General features: G+C 38.7%; 1 protein-coding gene across 1 annotated transcript in view; it reads left to right on the top strand.

Moving 5' to 3' along the window:
• Positions 1–611: 611 nt before the first annotated feature.
• LOC136865652 (micronuclear linker histone polyprotein) overlaps positions 612–16,232 on the top strand; it is a 78,997-nt gene continuing 63,376 nt past the window's right edge. Inside the window, exons 1-2 of the mRNA XM_067142640.2 lie at positions 612–878; positions 1,031–1,109. Coding sequence (XP_066998741.2) covers positions 721–878; positions 1,031–1,109 — 237 coding nt within the window. The 5' untranslated portion in view covers positions 612–720. The remainder of the gene's footprint in view (positions 879–1,030; positions 1,110–16,232) is intronic.

Raw genomic sequence — 16,232 nt, 5'->3', positions numbered from 1 at the left:
ACGAAATGTTCATCATATCAACGAACTGTGTAACTATCTTGAATTCAAATACTTTTCTGCGTCCGCACAAAATAGTTCATATCTGGCTACAAATTACTACGATTGTAGCGAATGACATCAATATGAGAATAACATCTTCCATATATTTAAAATCAAAGAATCTTTGAGCAAGTTGCATGTTCGTGGCAATTAATATAAATACCTAAAACTTGACACTATATGGTCAGTCCAGATAATCGCAGTGATACACAACATAATTAAACACATTTGAAATTCAACAATCTCTTATTGGTGGGACGAACTATTTTTGCCTTTACGCGGGACGCTGACAAAGAAAGGCTGCAATATGATAGCCAACATTATCGCAACAAAATGTTTTTAATTAGATATTAAAATGAGGTATTATCAGTTTAAATGAAATATAGAAACGATAATTAATTTTATTTCAGATCCAATTCTTTAACGTTGATCGACAGATAAATTCAGGTGAATATTAGCATAGCAAAGGTCAATGCAAAGAGAACGTTGGGAAGAAATGTATAAGTTGGTTCTGAAGTAGCCCTTCAGTATTTGTAACAGCCATTTTCTTTCCTGCAGGAAAATACCGGCAAAATACAAGGTTGTTTACCTTTGAATTCAATTGACTGCTTACTCTAGTGTAGTGTATTTAGTCGCTTCGTTATCTGTAGAGATAGTATTTTTGTCGTAGTGTATTGTTGCATGATGAGAAAAGCTACCGAAAATCGAGGGCTTCCACCGAGCAGGCCCTACCACTACAGAATTCTTGGAAGGAACGATGAAATGCTTGATACTCGCTCTATGACTCTAGGGACTGACACAGAGAACTACAGAAATGCACCTCCAGAATATGCTTCAAGGTAGTGTGAACTTAAATCGTATCATATGTATAGGTAAATGGTTCAGTGAAAGTCGTATGGCCTGCTCTAATTGTCACAATTTTGGGTTTAAATCTGTTTGGATGAATGAATATTTAGCCATGTTCCTTCACTGTAAGGTTATTGCATTTCAGGAGAGCACCTCAGTATCAGCGTGCACTGCAACAGCATTATCGAGATAGGCGTACAAGAAGTCAGTACGGAGGGAGAAAGGTGGAGTATTTATTTTAATTTACTTCTCAATATTCTTTGTTTCGAATCTAGAAGACTTAAGTCTTACGCGATATGTGACAAAGCCTAGTACCGCCAAAATTTGAAGTGGCTCTGGATTTAAAAACACGTTTCACTGATGTCTGCGTTGCACGAGGGGGCGAGCCGCCTAATAAATCCTGTCGCAGCATGGTTTTCTTATCCTGTCAAGTAGTAAATAATAGCATAACATTGGCATTTAAAAATGTTGAGGCATTTTCAAGGGCTGAATGCATTAGTATTATCGTTAATGTTGTGTGCGGTAGATAAGAGCGTTTTTAGTGGTTATGGACTATTCAGGTTTTTTGAAAGTTACAAAAAATTATTAGAAGTAGTATTGAACAAAACCTACTTTTATGATTGTCACCACTCCACTTTGTACTAGTAATGGGCATTATTCATGTAACTTTCATATTGTATGAAGTTGCCTGTATGTAGGCCTCAGATTATTTTGGTTGGGCTATCACAGTAGTGATGCAAGTGCCTTGGTTCCAAAATATTATTATTGCTCTTTTTTTTTTTTATTGCAGAGAATGTTTCAAAGAAGTTAAAACTAATAGCGATAATAAGAAGGCCTATGATTTGATATCGATATACCATTGGTCATAATTGGATACTGTTGCATGCTGTTGTCCTTGGCAAAAATTCTGCCCTCGTTGCATGTCATTTCAAAAATTCTGTGGAAGTAGAAATTAAAGAAATCTTCCTTGAAATGAGTGTCAAATGAGAAAGGTGTCCATAGCGATGTCTGGGAACCCTCCGTACCTCCCCCAGAAGTACCAATCAAAGAGCATTACACACCATTTTCATTGCTGAAGTAGGAACTTGCATTCTAATTGGCCAATAGAAATTGCTATGTGATGTCATTGTCGTGAATGATTCTACTTGATTTATCTTGCCAACTCCAGCACATTGAAAGTACAAGTAAATGAAACATGAAGGAAACAATATAGATTACAGAACAGCAACAATGTTATATGAAACTTACCTTAATGTAGAAGTCGGTACCAATCGTCTTTTCCACAGGAAGCTAGAGGTTTAAAGCCAGGATTATTAGTCCAGCCCGTGGACCGCTATTACACAGACACGTAACGACTGTCGTTTGTTTTCTCGCTCGTGGCCTTCTTGGAAAGGATGTTCTGCAGCAGTGCTCAGTGCTGCCAACCTCTGTACTTAAGAACTATGCTGCGAATTGCTCCCCGTTCTTGCCCTCCGTGAAGCAGACTTAGGTCCCTAGTTTCGTATACAGTTAGGACAGGATCTAGGCAAGACCATTGGTCTGGACGGTTAGGATTCTTGCCGTGGACAAGACCATCGGTCTGTTCATCCGGATTTATGCTCAAAGCACTGGCCTTTTTGAACGGCGTCCGGTGGCATGGGTATTTTTGTTCGTTTGGATACCTATAGCGTAGAGGTTCCTCTAAGAACCCCACTGGAAGCAGTTACGGTGCGGATACTGCTGCCTGTCATAGCAACCGTGTGTAACGTTTTATTTTCCACCAGGCCAGCCTCTCAACATAAATGTCAGATCAGCTTCCTCTTATTGGGAAATTTTAACACCCATCACTCCATATGGGGCTCTGAAATGCCTTACCCCAGGGGAAGAGAGTTGGAAACATTAGTCCATTCCCTCCTTCTCTCAGACTCTTCGCCGAAAACGCATTCCTTGGTGGAACGAAAAAATTGCAGCAGCTATCGAAGAATGCCGTCGTGCTTATAAACATTACCGTAGGCAGCCTACTGTGGCCAACCTGGTAACATTTAAGAAACACCACACTAAGGCACGAGTTCTTATTCGCCAAAGAAATAAAGATTTGAGGGAGAGATGTGTCATCTATGACGTCACATACTCCATTATCGCAATTGTGGACTAAACTTAGACATATTTCCGGTATGCAAGGATCATCTTCTGTACTGGGGAATTTCCATTGCAGGCGGTATCGTCACTGAACACACTCAATTGGTAACCATCTAAGCTAGCCATTTCGTGGATGTCTGGCTCCGGGAATTACCATCATGGTTTCCTCGCTCTGAAGCGGGAGGCAAAACTATATCACCTTAGTTTTGCCACTCAAGCTTCAGTGGACTATAATGTGCCCTTTACAGAGTGGGAATTCTGCAGCGCCTTGGCGCTTTGTAAAGATACGTCACCTGGGCCAGACAATGTCCATAACCAGATGTTGAAATACCTTAGTGAGAATAGTCTATTATATCTCCTTCGAGTGTTCAGCTGAATCTGGATAGAGAGTGGGTTTCCATCTCAGTGGTGAGAGGGCAGAGTCATTCCTGTCCTCAAGTCTGACAAAAATCCTAAGTATGCAAGAAGCTATAGACCTATTTGTTTCATTAAGTGCTTGTGTAAGCTATTTGAGAGGATGGTAAATCGCCAACTTGTGTGGTGTCTGGAGAAACAAGGACTTTTGTCCCAAGTACCATTGTGGTTTTTCGAGCCGCTAGCTTGACGACTGACCACCTGGTAAGCCTAGAGAGTTCTATCCAGGATGCATTTCTCCACAAACAGCATTTGGTGGCTGTTTTCTTTGACTTAGAAAAGGCCCATGACACCACGTGGCGATATGGTATCCTTTCAGTCCTGCATCAGTGGAGATTCCGAGGTAACTTGCCAGAATTTATTGCGAATTTTTAATCCCTCCGTCTATTCTGTGTCGAGTTGGGAGAGCATATTTGCAAAATCACGTTTAAGAAAATGGAGTCCCACAGCGATCGGTTCTTAGTGTCACTCTGTTTGCGATTACCATAAACGGTATTGTCGCTATATGTGGATGATTTTGCTCTACATTATAACTCGCGTAACATGGCAGTCGCAGAGCGACAATTACAACAAGCTATTAGGAGACTGGAATTATGGACCTGTGAACATGGCTTCCAGTTTTCCACCGCAAAGGCCTCTGTTGTCCACTTTTGTAGGAGGACTGTTCACTTGCATCCTGAGCTTTATTTAGGAAATTCTGCTCTTCCTGTAGTTGACACAGATTCCTTGGGCTCCTTTTCGATAGCCAATTGTCATGGGAGTCACACATGCGGCCGTTAAAAGTACAATGCACCAAGAAACTGAATATCTTGAAGTTTTTAAGCAACACTATTTGGGGAGCTGACCGCACGGTGCTCCTACGAATCTATAGGGCACATATTTTATCCAGATTACCGTATTTCACGGCATAATCATCGCACTTTTTATACCAAAATTTTCGAAAAAAAATGTAGGGTGCGACCATTATACGATGAATATTTAATACCCGTATTTGTATTACTCATAAAATGTATTTATAACTAAATTGTATTTGATACAAATTTAAGATGCACGTAATACTCGCGTTTATACATCAAAATAATTAAAATAGTCTAAAACAAAATTCATAATTTTTCGCAACAATTCGGCGAACGTTTTTCCAACCTGAAAATAAAAATGAACGTATTAAGTTAATTTGTCATTAATTTGAGTATTAAAGTTAAAATATTACACTTGCAAAAAATTATCGCTTTGTTGTGAAATGCGGACTTACCGGTACGCAATTTATTCCAAATCTTCGGTGTCGCTATCGCAGGTTTCGCTATCTGATGCGCCATCCTCGACTCTGTTAATACCAGTATCAGATTCTTCGTCTCCCTGCCACACTGCGTTATCTTCGGAACCGTCTAGTGCATTCGAAATCCCAGTCCTTTTGAAGCTCTTGGAGACTAGTTCAGGTGGTATAAGATCCCAACTCTTCTTCACCCACGAGCATAACAAGTCCAAGGGTGGACGCCTGATATTTCCGGCGGGCGTCAATTGCTGATCGCCGCTCATCATCCACTCGTTGTAAAATCGACGTAAGTGGTCTTTAAAGGGTTTATTAACACATACGTCTAGTGGCTGCAAAGCAGATGTTAGGCCACCAGGAATGACTATCTGTCGTGTCTTATTTGTAGTGAGAATTTGCTTCACTTCGTTCACGAGGTGACCTCGGAAACTATCCAAAACAAGCAGAGCTGGTTGTTTTAGTAGTGCACCAGGTCTTCTATTCCACACAGTTTTAACCCAGTCCAGCATGAGTTCTACGTCCATCCAACCCTTTGGTTGCACTCGTACATGAATTCCACGGGGAAACTGTATATTCTTAGGCATCGTTTTCCTCTTGAAAATGATGTAAGGCGGCAACTTTCTCCCGTCAGCTGTAATGGCTAGCATTGCCGTGCATCGCAACTTCTCACTACCGCTGGTTTTCATTAATACACTCCGTGATCCTTTTAGCGCAATAGTGCTGTTGAGAGGCATATCAAAAAAGATTGGAGTCTGATCGGCATTACCGATTTGAGAAAGCAAGTACCGGTACGAAGTTTCCTTGCGCAAACGTATGACAAATCGGTGAAAATTTACAATCTTGTCCGTGTAATCAGCAGGCAACTTTTGGCTTAGTGTTGTTCTCCTTCGCACTGACAGATTGTGTCGTCGCATGAACCCCTTAATCCACCCACGAGTCGCCTTAAACTGAGTTACCGGTATGTTGTGTTTGCGCGCTACCTCCTGTCCCTTAATTTGTAACATTTCATATGATACGCTGCAGCCATTGTTACGTATTTCACTGACGTACCTAAAGACTTCTTCGTCAATTATAGGAAACTTCCCTGTTTTAGGACCTCTAAACGCGCGTCTAGAAGGGTTTGTGCTATTTAGCTTGTTTTTTACTTTCCGCCAGTCACGCGCCAACTTTTCACTCACAGAAAATTTTCTTTCTGCAGCTCTTTTCCCGTGCTGTTCAGCGAAGGCAATTACGCTTAGCTTGAAGCCCGCAGAATAGTTTCTATATTTACCCGTAATCGCTTATAAATGCTTCACACGTTAATGTTTTGCGATATAAATGACTTTCCGTAATTGTTCACTATTAAAACAAATTATTTCTGCAAACACCCAAAACACAAATTAAAAACTTAAATTCTCACGCACACATGTCTACAGTAATCACGTAAATCTGAAACAGATAAATGCATCTGTGATCTGTCCATTCCAGAGCAGCCAAGCATGCAACAATTTATCAGTTTAGCTCGTTGGTTGCGACACACTACTGCGCTTGCGCAAAGCTCGCAAACCGGAGCTCTAGCTAGCGCGGTGTAGATCTACTGTATAGTTGACTGTATTCCGAGACGTCAGTAACAAACATTCATTTTTTTCAATTTCTTTTAAACATATGGTAATTAGGTTAATATTTCTTCCCAGTTATTGATGATTTTACATTACATTACTGACGGGTTTATAAAATAAAACTTCAATAGCATTGGATAATAATTATCTTGACTGCTTGGATAAAAGTTTTCATCCCATGCCCGGACACTTATGACGTAGTAGTAAGATAAGAGTCTAGCGATGACAACTGAGACGTTAAAAGGTTTGTTTTTTCCACCTATTCAATACATATAAGTTTTATAAATTAGGAATTTATTGTAGATTCCACTTGAGACATGTTTCGCCCTTCATTGAGGGCATCATCAGTCAAAATATCACCTCAAGGTAAAAAATCAGGTGACTGGTTAGTAGTAGACATGTACAAATTATTACATATTATTAACAACATATAAAAATTAAGTATGGGAAAAAATTTTTTTGCACAAAAGTGATGGTTGAACATGTAGGTTTAGATGAAAAGTCAGCACCAATGCCTAAAAATAACAAAGTAGAGTTCTGCAGTGGTGCTCTGGAGAAACAGTTGACGCAATCATATGAAAATAAAAAGTTTAAAAAATATTTACAATAAAACAATTAAGGGAGAAAAGGTGGAGTGTTTGGCATCAATGTTAGTAACCAAAAATTGATGTCAAAGGTTGGTAACTATACAGTATTTACATAGTTCAATTGAACAGTTGAGATAAAGTTTTTTAAAAAATATTTACATTTATCATTCAGCGTAAATGTTTGTAATAAAAACTAATGTTAATGATTGGTAACTATATAGTAATTACATTATCTTTATCTCAACTGTTCAATTGAACTATGTAAATACTGTATAGTTACCAACCTTTGACATCAATTTTTGGTTACTAACATTGATGCCAAACACTCCACCTTTTCTCCCTTAATTGTTTTATTGTAAATATTTTTTAAACTTTTTATTTTCATATGATTGCGTCAACTGTTTCTCCAGAGCACCACTGCAGAACTCTACTTTGTTATTTTTAGGCATTGGTGCTGACTTTTCATCTAAACCTACATGTTCAACCATCACTTTTGTGCAAAAAAATTTTTTCCCATACTTAATTTTTATATGTTGTTAATAATATGTAATAATTTGTACATGTCTACTACTAACCAGTCACCTGATTTTTTTACCTTGAGGTGATATTTTGACTGATGATGCCCTCAATGAAGGGCGAAACATGTCTCAAGTGGAATCTACAATAAATTCCTAATTTATAAAACTTATATGTATTGAATAGGTGGAAAAAACAAACCTTTTAACATCCTACATTCAGTATCTTCAATACGGATAACAATGATTTTTATCACTTGCAACGACAACTGAGACATCGTAAATAATTCGGCTGAGTAATTCCGTGGAAATCTGCGTTATCGTCTTGGATTTCACTTCGTGCGCAATAACACAGGAGCCGGCCCCATGGTGTAGGGGTAGCGTGCTTGCCTCTTACACGGAGGCCTCGGGTTCAATTCACGGCCGGGTCAGGGAATTTTACCTGTATCTGAGGGCTGGTTCGAGGTCCATTCAACCTACCTAGCCGGTATTTCCTGGCGACGTTGCCGATAAGCGATAACTTACAGCCTTACGTATTTCAAATGGGAACTCATAATATGTAGGTGGTGAATAAATAGTACACTGTCTCGCGACCACGTTGTCAAACTGCCGATAACCTACCGGTAAGCATAATATTTGGTTTTTGAATAAATAGTACACTGTCTCGCGACCACGTTGTCAAACTTCCGATAGTCTACCGGTAAGCCATGCGTCGTACATATACCGGTATTATTTATTTATACGTTGTGCAACATGTCGCAAACGTGACTGTGTTGCCAAATTGCCCATAAACCATACACGTATTTAAATTGCGCATTCATGTGCAACTTACGTTGCAGTTCCATTTACCTTTTAACCAGATTAGTGAACAAAATTTGGACGTGCGACGATTATGTAATTAAAGGTTTAAAGTCCGATTTTTGTATTGAAAATAAAGGATGCGACGATTACGCGGTGGCGACGATTATGCCGTGAAATACGGTAGACTACGGAAGGTGCAGCATATGGCTCATCAAGACCAAGTGTCCTTGTGAAACTAAATAGCATTCACCACTGTGGGGTAAGGTTGGCGAGGGGAGCTTTTCGAACAACGTGCTCGCTGAATCTAGTGTGCAGCCTTTACACCTGAGGCGCCAGCAAATGCTTCTGTCGTATGCTGCAAATTTGCAACAGATGCCACTTCTCCCAAGCTATCCTTGCGTATTCAACAATGGACACCGTCGGCTGTACGCTGCTTGTCCTCGAGCAACGCGGCTGGTTGGAATACGCTTGGATAGCAGTCGCAGATTGATGTAATTCGGTTTCTTGCCTTGTCAGACAAGCGTGGTACCTCCGTGGGTAATACGACGCCCTAAAATTATCCTGGATCTGCACACTGGCCCGAAGGAAAACACGGATCCTTTGATTTATCGGAGGCTCTTGCTGTCCGTTGTTAGCTGGTATCCAGGTTCAGTCGTCATTTACACGGATGGTGCGAGAACAGACAAGAAAGTGGGCTGTGCGTTTGTTGGCGACACTGATAGGTTTCTTTTTGCTCTCCTAGAAACCTGTAGTGTGTACACAGCAGAGGTCTCTGCTGTTTGTGATGCTCTGCGGTACGCACTGTCCGATGAACGCCGACACTTTCTTCTGTGTACTGACTCCTTGAGCTCGCTACAGTCTATTGATACTTGTTTCCCTCGGCACCCTCTGGTGCAGCGGATCCAGGACCTGCTGGCCGGGTGTTTGGATGCCGGCACCAGAATCACGTTTATGTAACTCCCAAGCCACGTGTGTAGAGGGAAACGAGTTAGCAGATAAGGCTGCCAAGGAGGCAGTTACACTGCCCCCGTTGCCCTACAAGGTTCTAGGAAGTGATATTCGCTCTCAGCTGAGACATTTGGTTATGTGGGCAGGCCACTCCACTTCCAAATAAGCTGAGTGCGATAATTGGTACAGCGATGGTATGAAGAACTTCCTTTCAGGCTTCTCTTAGGGAAGCAGTGGTATTATGTCGTCTTCGGATCGGCTACGATATAATAACGCACTCCCATTTATTGAAAGGAATACCCCTTCCGGTGTGTACTTGCGGCGATCATCTTACCGTGGTACATATCATTACGGAGTGCGTTGATCTGGGCGATCTGCGCCATAGGCTAACATTCCCGAGTACCATCTCCCTCATCCTGCGAGATTACTAGCAGTCAGCAGACCTTGTCGTTTGTTTTATCAGGGATAGTGGTCTTTATTGCCAAGTGTAATAATGTCCTTCGTCTCAGTGTATTTGTGTTAACTGGGCTTTTATCTCTCTGACTCTATTTTAGTTCGTGTTTGCGTATTTTAATGTGTTTAAAGTAAATACAAAATTTTAATATTCCACCTAGGTGGAATATTAAAATTTTGTATTTACTTTAAGCATAGTCTCAACTCAATACGGAACCTAACAATGAAGTTTATTACTTTTAATGTGTTATTTTAACTTCTAACATGAATTATATATATATCTGTACATCCAGGCAATGCCTTATTCTATTATCACCTTTATTTTCTATACTTTTATTAGAAAATAAGGCATTGTGAATTAGATCCATTGATTGTTTTAATCTCACAATCATTTTTCATCACCATTTAATTTAAACTCTAGTCAGTGGATACATTTTAATATTTTAATTATCATTTCATGTTGTCCATTCCGTACCATTAGGGGCTGATGACCTTAGATGATGGGCCTCTTTAAACAACGTGCATCATCATCATCGTAGTTTGGAAATTTATGAAGAGACTCAAACTGGTTATATCTGAGAAAGAATGGAAGATCAGAAGTGAAAGGATGAATAGGTTCTGGGAGGAGGAGAAGACGAAGAAGAGAAAGCCTTAAGTTCAATGCGGTCCATAGGTGGCCAAATTCAGAAACAAGAAGAGGCCTAAGGCAGTTTCTCAGATACATGCAGTATTTTGATATTTATAAAATACATGCAATATTTCAGTATTTTTAAGTAATTAATAAATAAGAGAAATTACATATTTGAGTGGTATAACGTGTTAAACATTCTTCAAAGTTATGTTTCAGTGATGTGTCGTTCATGTCGGGATATGCCACCAAAAAATCTGATTTTTTAAACTTTTGAAAGTTGGCATATTACATAAATATGATGCAAGAATAAATAATTTAAAATTCAGCCCTTTCCTTAAATGTATTGCATTATGAAATTTATTTCATAAATAGAATCACTTGTAATTCTTTTGAATTAATAGTAAACAGTGAGGAAAACAACGCGAAACTACCTCGCTCCTCATTTCCCTAGTACACCTCTTTTGTAATGCCTAGGCCATCTATGACAGCGGATGGCGGAACTGTTGAGGATCCAACCAGCCTTAGGGCTGAAGACTGAACATACAATATTAAACAGAAAATTGTCTTACCTCGCATTTAAGTTGTCTTGCTGCTCAAAGATCCCGAAAGAATGATAACGTATGATGAAAGCTGTGGAGAGGAAATACTTGGAAAAATGAATATGCATGTGCAAATCTGGCTACAGGTGAACTTGATAGTAGATTTGACTTACACGATGTGCGGAATGACAAGGAAAGTGTTTCTTACCAGGCGGGAAACCTATTTTGTCATATTTCCTAGCACCCAGCCCACGACACATTAGGCGCGTGCTCTGAAATGAACGTGTTACGTAGTTGTAACCTATCTTTTGTGTCTAACATTAAGTTTATTTCATCATTTGGTACCTGTGTTTATGCGCTGATGTTGAATGCATTTTTATTGTTATTATTATTATTTATTTTCCACTAATTGTAGGTACAATTTAGGGATGGTGAATGGAGAAAGCGCATAGCCCCACATACATGAAAGTGCCTCCATCACCACTTAAAATTATAATATACAAGTATACAATTACAAAATTTGTGTTGTAACTGTGATCTTGCTCTAATTAAGCAGATATATTTACTTTTCTGTACATTTATAGACATTCTATTTATTATGCACCACAGAGCCACATTATCCAGATCTGACTGTAACTTATTTTCATCGTTCTCATTGTGAATGGCTCTGTAAATGATGGTGTTGAGCTCGATAGCTGCAGTCGCTTAAGTGCGGTCAATATCCAGTATTTGAGAGACAGTGGGTTCGAACCCCACTGTCGGCAGCCCTGAAGATGGTTTTCCGTGGTTTCCCATTTTCACACCAGGCAAATGCCGGGGCTGTACCTTAAGGCCACGGACGCTTCCTTCTCACACCTAGCCCTTTCCTCTCCCATCGTCGCCATAATACCTATCTGTGTCGGTGTGACATAAAGCAAATAGAAAAAAAATGATGGTGTCATCAGCGTACTGTGCCATAGAAGACGATACACAACCTGGCCGTTCCAGCGTAAATATCGTGTACAGAAGCGGCCCTATCACACTACCTTGAATCACACCCGAGGTGACTAAAGTTTGTTCTGACCTGGCCCCACTGAACACAACGTTCTGTGTCCTGCAGGTTGCCTTGAATGCTATGCTTGTTTTAACAACAGTCGTTGATGAGGTACCTGATCAAAGGCCTTATTCCAGTCGAGAATTACGCAGTCCACTTGGGATATATTAGACTCGTCCAGGGAATGTTACCACTCGTCAGTTACTGTTGTTAAAAGTGTAGTACAGGATTTTCCAGGGAGGAATCCATGTTGGTTGTTATTCAACAGGTTTCTCTCATTCAGAAAATCCAGCACATGTTTAACAAATAGGCGTTCCATGCATTTGCATAAGCCAGATGTAATAGAGACTGGGCGATAGTTGTCTACATTTTCCCTGTCACAGTCTTTGAATACAGGAACGACATTTCCTTTCTTCCATTCTTCTGGCGCAGTCCCACTGTTCATTGAAATGTTAATTATTGCACAAAGAGAAGGTGCTAATGCTTCTGCACAGCGGCCCTCCCTCCCCATAATCTGATGTCCAATACTGTCTACAATGAGTTTTATTACTTGTTGCTTTCCAAGCCTTTTCCTAAATGATTTCAGAGAAATTGGAAATTTATTGAACGTCTCCCTTGGTAAGTTATTCCAATCCCTAACTCCCCTTCCTATAAATGAATATTTGCCCCAGTTTGTCCTCTTGAATTCCAACTTTATCTTCATATTGTGATCTTTCCTACTTTTATAAACGCCACTCAAACTTATTCGTCTACTAATGTCATTCCACGCCATCTCTCCGCTGACAGCTCGGAACATACCACTTATAACATGTGATAAATATCATTATTGATCTGTATTGATGATACTTGAATGGAATAATATCAATAAGTTAATTTATTGAATTTACCACCTAATCAATACAAAATGCCATACATTAGTTGGTTTACTTTGGCATATTAAATAAAATGGTACATGTTTCGCCTTGAATTCAGGCATCATCAGCCATTATCTTAACTTAAAAATAGAAACAGGCATCTGATTTATATATGAAATAAAATTGAAAAACCTTGGAGAGACTAAAATTACAATTAGCATATAGTAAAAGAATTAAAGTTAAGTTGGTTATAAAGATATTACAATGAGTCAGTAAAATTACAATTGGTGGAAGTTATGGTGATATGACATTAGAAGGTTTCTATTATAATTAAAAAGAAAGAACAAAGCAACAGTTTGTCATAAACGAGTGATAGGATTGCTAAAAATTATGTTGGCCGACCAGCGGTTACAACGAAAATGACAATGATGGTCGTATTTAATAAAAATGTAGCTTAAAATAATAGTGAAATACGGTCATGTGACCGTAAATACTTGTTGACTAGAGATAAATCGAAAGTCAATGGCATGTGGTGATATGGTTCAGTTTAATAAAAATAAAAATGCGAAGTTGAATAACGATGTTTAAATAGGGCCTTTATGGACCATCTCAATTTGTTGCAAATACTGCAATGTTCTTAAGAATGTGTGGATGATTGACATTCAAGTCGATACAGAAGTGTTACAGTTGAATCTGTAAAAGGAAACAAAAAACGTGGTGTTAATTGAGTGAAAAATCGTAATTGAATGTTAAAGTGAAGATTGTGTACACTTACCATTAGACTGAGAGAGGGTAGTTGTTACGTTATTACGTTATTAACTGAACGTTATTGTCGACTGTCTGCTTCTTACTGCGAGTGTTGTAACAGTATGTTTGAGTTGGAGGTGGAACTGTTTGCGAAGGTGTGGCTATGGGCTTGTTTGTAGTGCTTGGAGGGGAGTTGCTATTGGCGGAAGAGAGAGGGGGAAGTGTGCTGCTGCGCGTTGTAATGGTGAGATGCCGTTGGAGGGAGCGAAAATACAGTGGGTGTGGCTACGGGTCTATTGGTAGCATTTGAATTAGAGGTAATGGCGGTGAGGGGAAGGGGAGGGATTGTGTTAGTTGTAGAGGAGGTAGGGGGGCTTATTGATTTGAGGTTGAAAACTTTTAGGGATATATTGGTGAGGGGAATTGAATCTTGTATTAGACATAAAGTCTGTTCGTACAAGGGGCTTCTTTTTTATCAATGATATCGTTTAAGTTCTTATCTTTGTTGAAATGTTGGTCTAGGAAAATGAATAAATTTTCATACTCAGTCATAAGTTTACTTTTGTTGACTCTTTTAAGGAGATGAAGGTCTTGTTCTATAGTGGTAAATTTGTGTCCTGTGTCCCTCATGTGGTTGGCCATTGCTGAAAATTTGTTATGTCTTTGTGCATTATAATGTTCGGCGTATCTAGTGGAGAAGCTGCAGCCAGTTTGGCCAACATAGGAAAACTTACATGTGGAGCATTTTAGTCTGTATATTCCTGATCCAGAGTAACTATTGTCTGTGATGTTAATAGAGTTATGATTAAAGAATAGATTACGATTAGTGTTTTTTGTTGTATAGGCTATTTTTACATCGCACTTCATTAGTGAATTGGATATCGGATAAATACCATAGTTATTGAATGTGAATTTAGCGTATTTTGGTTTAGCGGGTTTCAATGGGGTTAAATTTGTAGCTAATTTTAATTTGGTTTTATTGATGATTTTATCAATTATATCTGTATGAAATCCATTGAATTTAGCTATTTCTTTAATGAATTGTAATTCTTTCTTTAAATTACTGGGGGACGTAGGGATTTTTAATGCCCTATATATTAGACTGTGATAAGTGGCTTTTTTATGTGAGTTGGGATGTAAAGAATCATTTTTTATGGTTGTTGGAGAAAAGGTGGGTTTTCTGTATATTTGGAAGTCGAACTTATTTGATAATCGTGTGATTTTGATGTCTAAGAAATTTAAAGAGCTATTGATTTCATCTTCTTTAGTGAATTTAATGTTATTGTCCAGATTGTTGAGGAAGGATAATATGTTGTCACTGTTATTGATTTGTTTATCTATGATTGCTATGGTATCATCGACATAACGATGCCAAAGACAGAGTCCGTTGATGTTATTGATAATTTTGTTGTGTTCGAGGTTATCCAAGTATATATCAGCTAATATTCCAGATAACGGGTCTCCCATCGCTAATTGAAGGTGTAGTAATTATTGTTTAAAACGAAACTAAGTAATTTTAACCACTCATCAATTTAGATTTTACTCAATTTGCTATGTTTCGATAGATTGTTCCTTATGATATTAATAGTATTATTGATAGGGATATTTGTATACATGTTGGTGATATCGAAAGAGCATAAAACGTTTTGTTGTAGATTGAATTTATTTAGGGAATTGCAAAGTTCGATAGAGTTTTTTATGGGGTTGGAGTTGTTGAATTTGAAGTGTTTTTTCAGGAATTTGTGTAGGAATTGAGAAGTTTTATAGGTAGGACTATTCATACTATTAATTATAGGTCGAACCGTTCATCCGAAACAATGGTTGGATATTGGCCTCTACCTTATAAGAGGCTTCAGGCGTGATCAATCCTGTTTGAAGTGTTACTACTCCATGTCTGCTACAATATGTGATTTCTCTTGCCCGACTCGCGTATCCATTCAAGATTGGGATTTAATTATTTCTTCATTCAAAAGAATATAATCATCACTTTTTGTTATGTATGAATATTCTTATTAACTGACTGGTAGCAATGAGTTTGATTTACACTGCCAGCTCTGTGTTGTACCTTATGTTTTTAACCTCTGGCAACACGATTACATGTTTTTTCACTTAACCATGATGAACACTCTTATATATTTTTCACTCTTTTATGTTTGAACATTCTGATTGACTGACTGGTAGCAATGATATCCTAATGATTTTAATTATTTCACTACCAGCTCTGTATTGTACTTTCTGATTTTAACCTCTGTTTCAACACGATTGTGTTGTTTTTTCTCTTAGCCATGTTGTAACATTCTATGTTTATTTCACACTAGTTTTAAGCCTATTTGATTTTCTAATTGTAAATGTTGATTCTTAGGGTGCCATATATTTTAAGGACACTAGGTTCGGGGCCCTGACGGATTAATTTTGGCTGATGATGCTTACGACAGTTAAGCGAAACATGTCCCATCTTACAACGCCTGTTGTAATGTTTATATCCTAAATATAAGGAAAGTTAAGTATTGGAAAGGTGGTCTTAACTATTATTCTTATTTTAATATTCATAAGCCGGGGTATGTCGAGAATCGTTAGATTTCTTTTATGACGCGCGTGAGTTTTACGGATAGCCTTTTTCAAAAGTTGGCAGGTATGCCTAGGAGAACAATGGACTCTTGTTATGGAGGGTAAGAGAAGTAGAGGTAGACCAAGATGACAATGGTTAGACTCAGTTTCTAACGATTTAAAGATAAGAGATATAGAACTAAATGAGCCACAACACTAGTTGCAAATAGGGGATTATGGCGACGTTTAGTAAATTCACAGAGGCTTGCAGACTGAACGCTGAAAGGCATAA

The sequence above is a fragment of the Anabrus simplex genome, chromosome 1, assembly GCF_040414725.1.
Source record: "Anabrus simplex isolate iqAnaSimp1 chromosome 1, ASM4041472v1, whole genome shotgun sequence".
NCBI lineage: Eukaryota > Metazoa > Arthropoda > Insecta > Orthoptera > Tettigoniidae > Anabrus > Anabrus simplex.
This window is presented reverse-complemented; position numbering and strand designations above follow the sequence as displayed.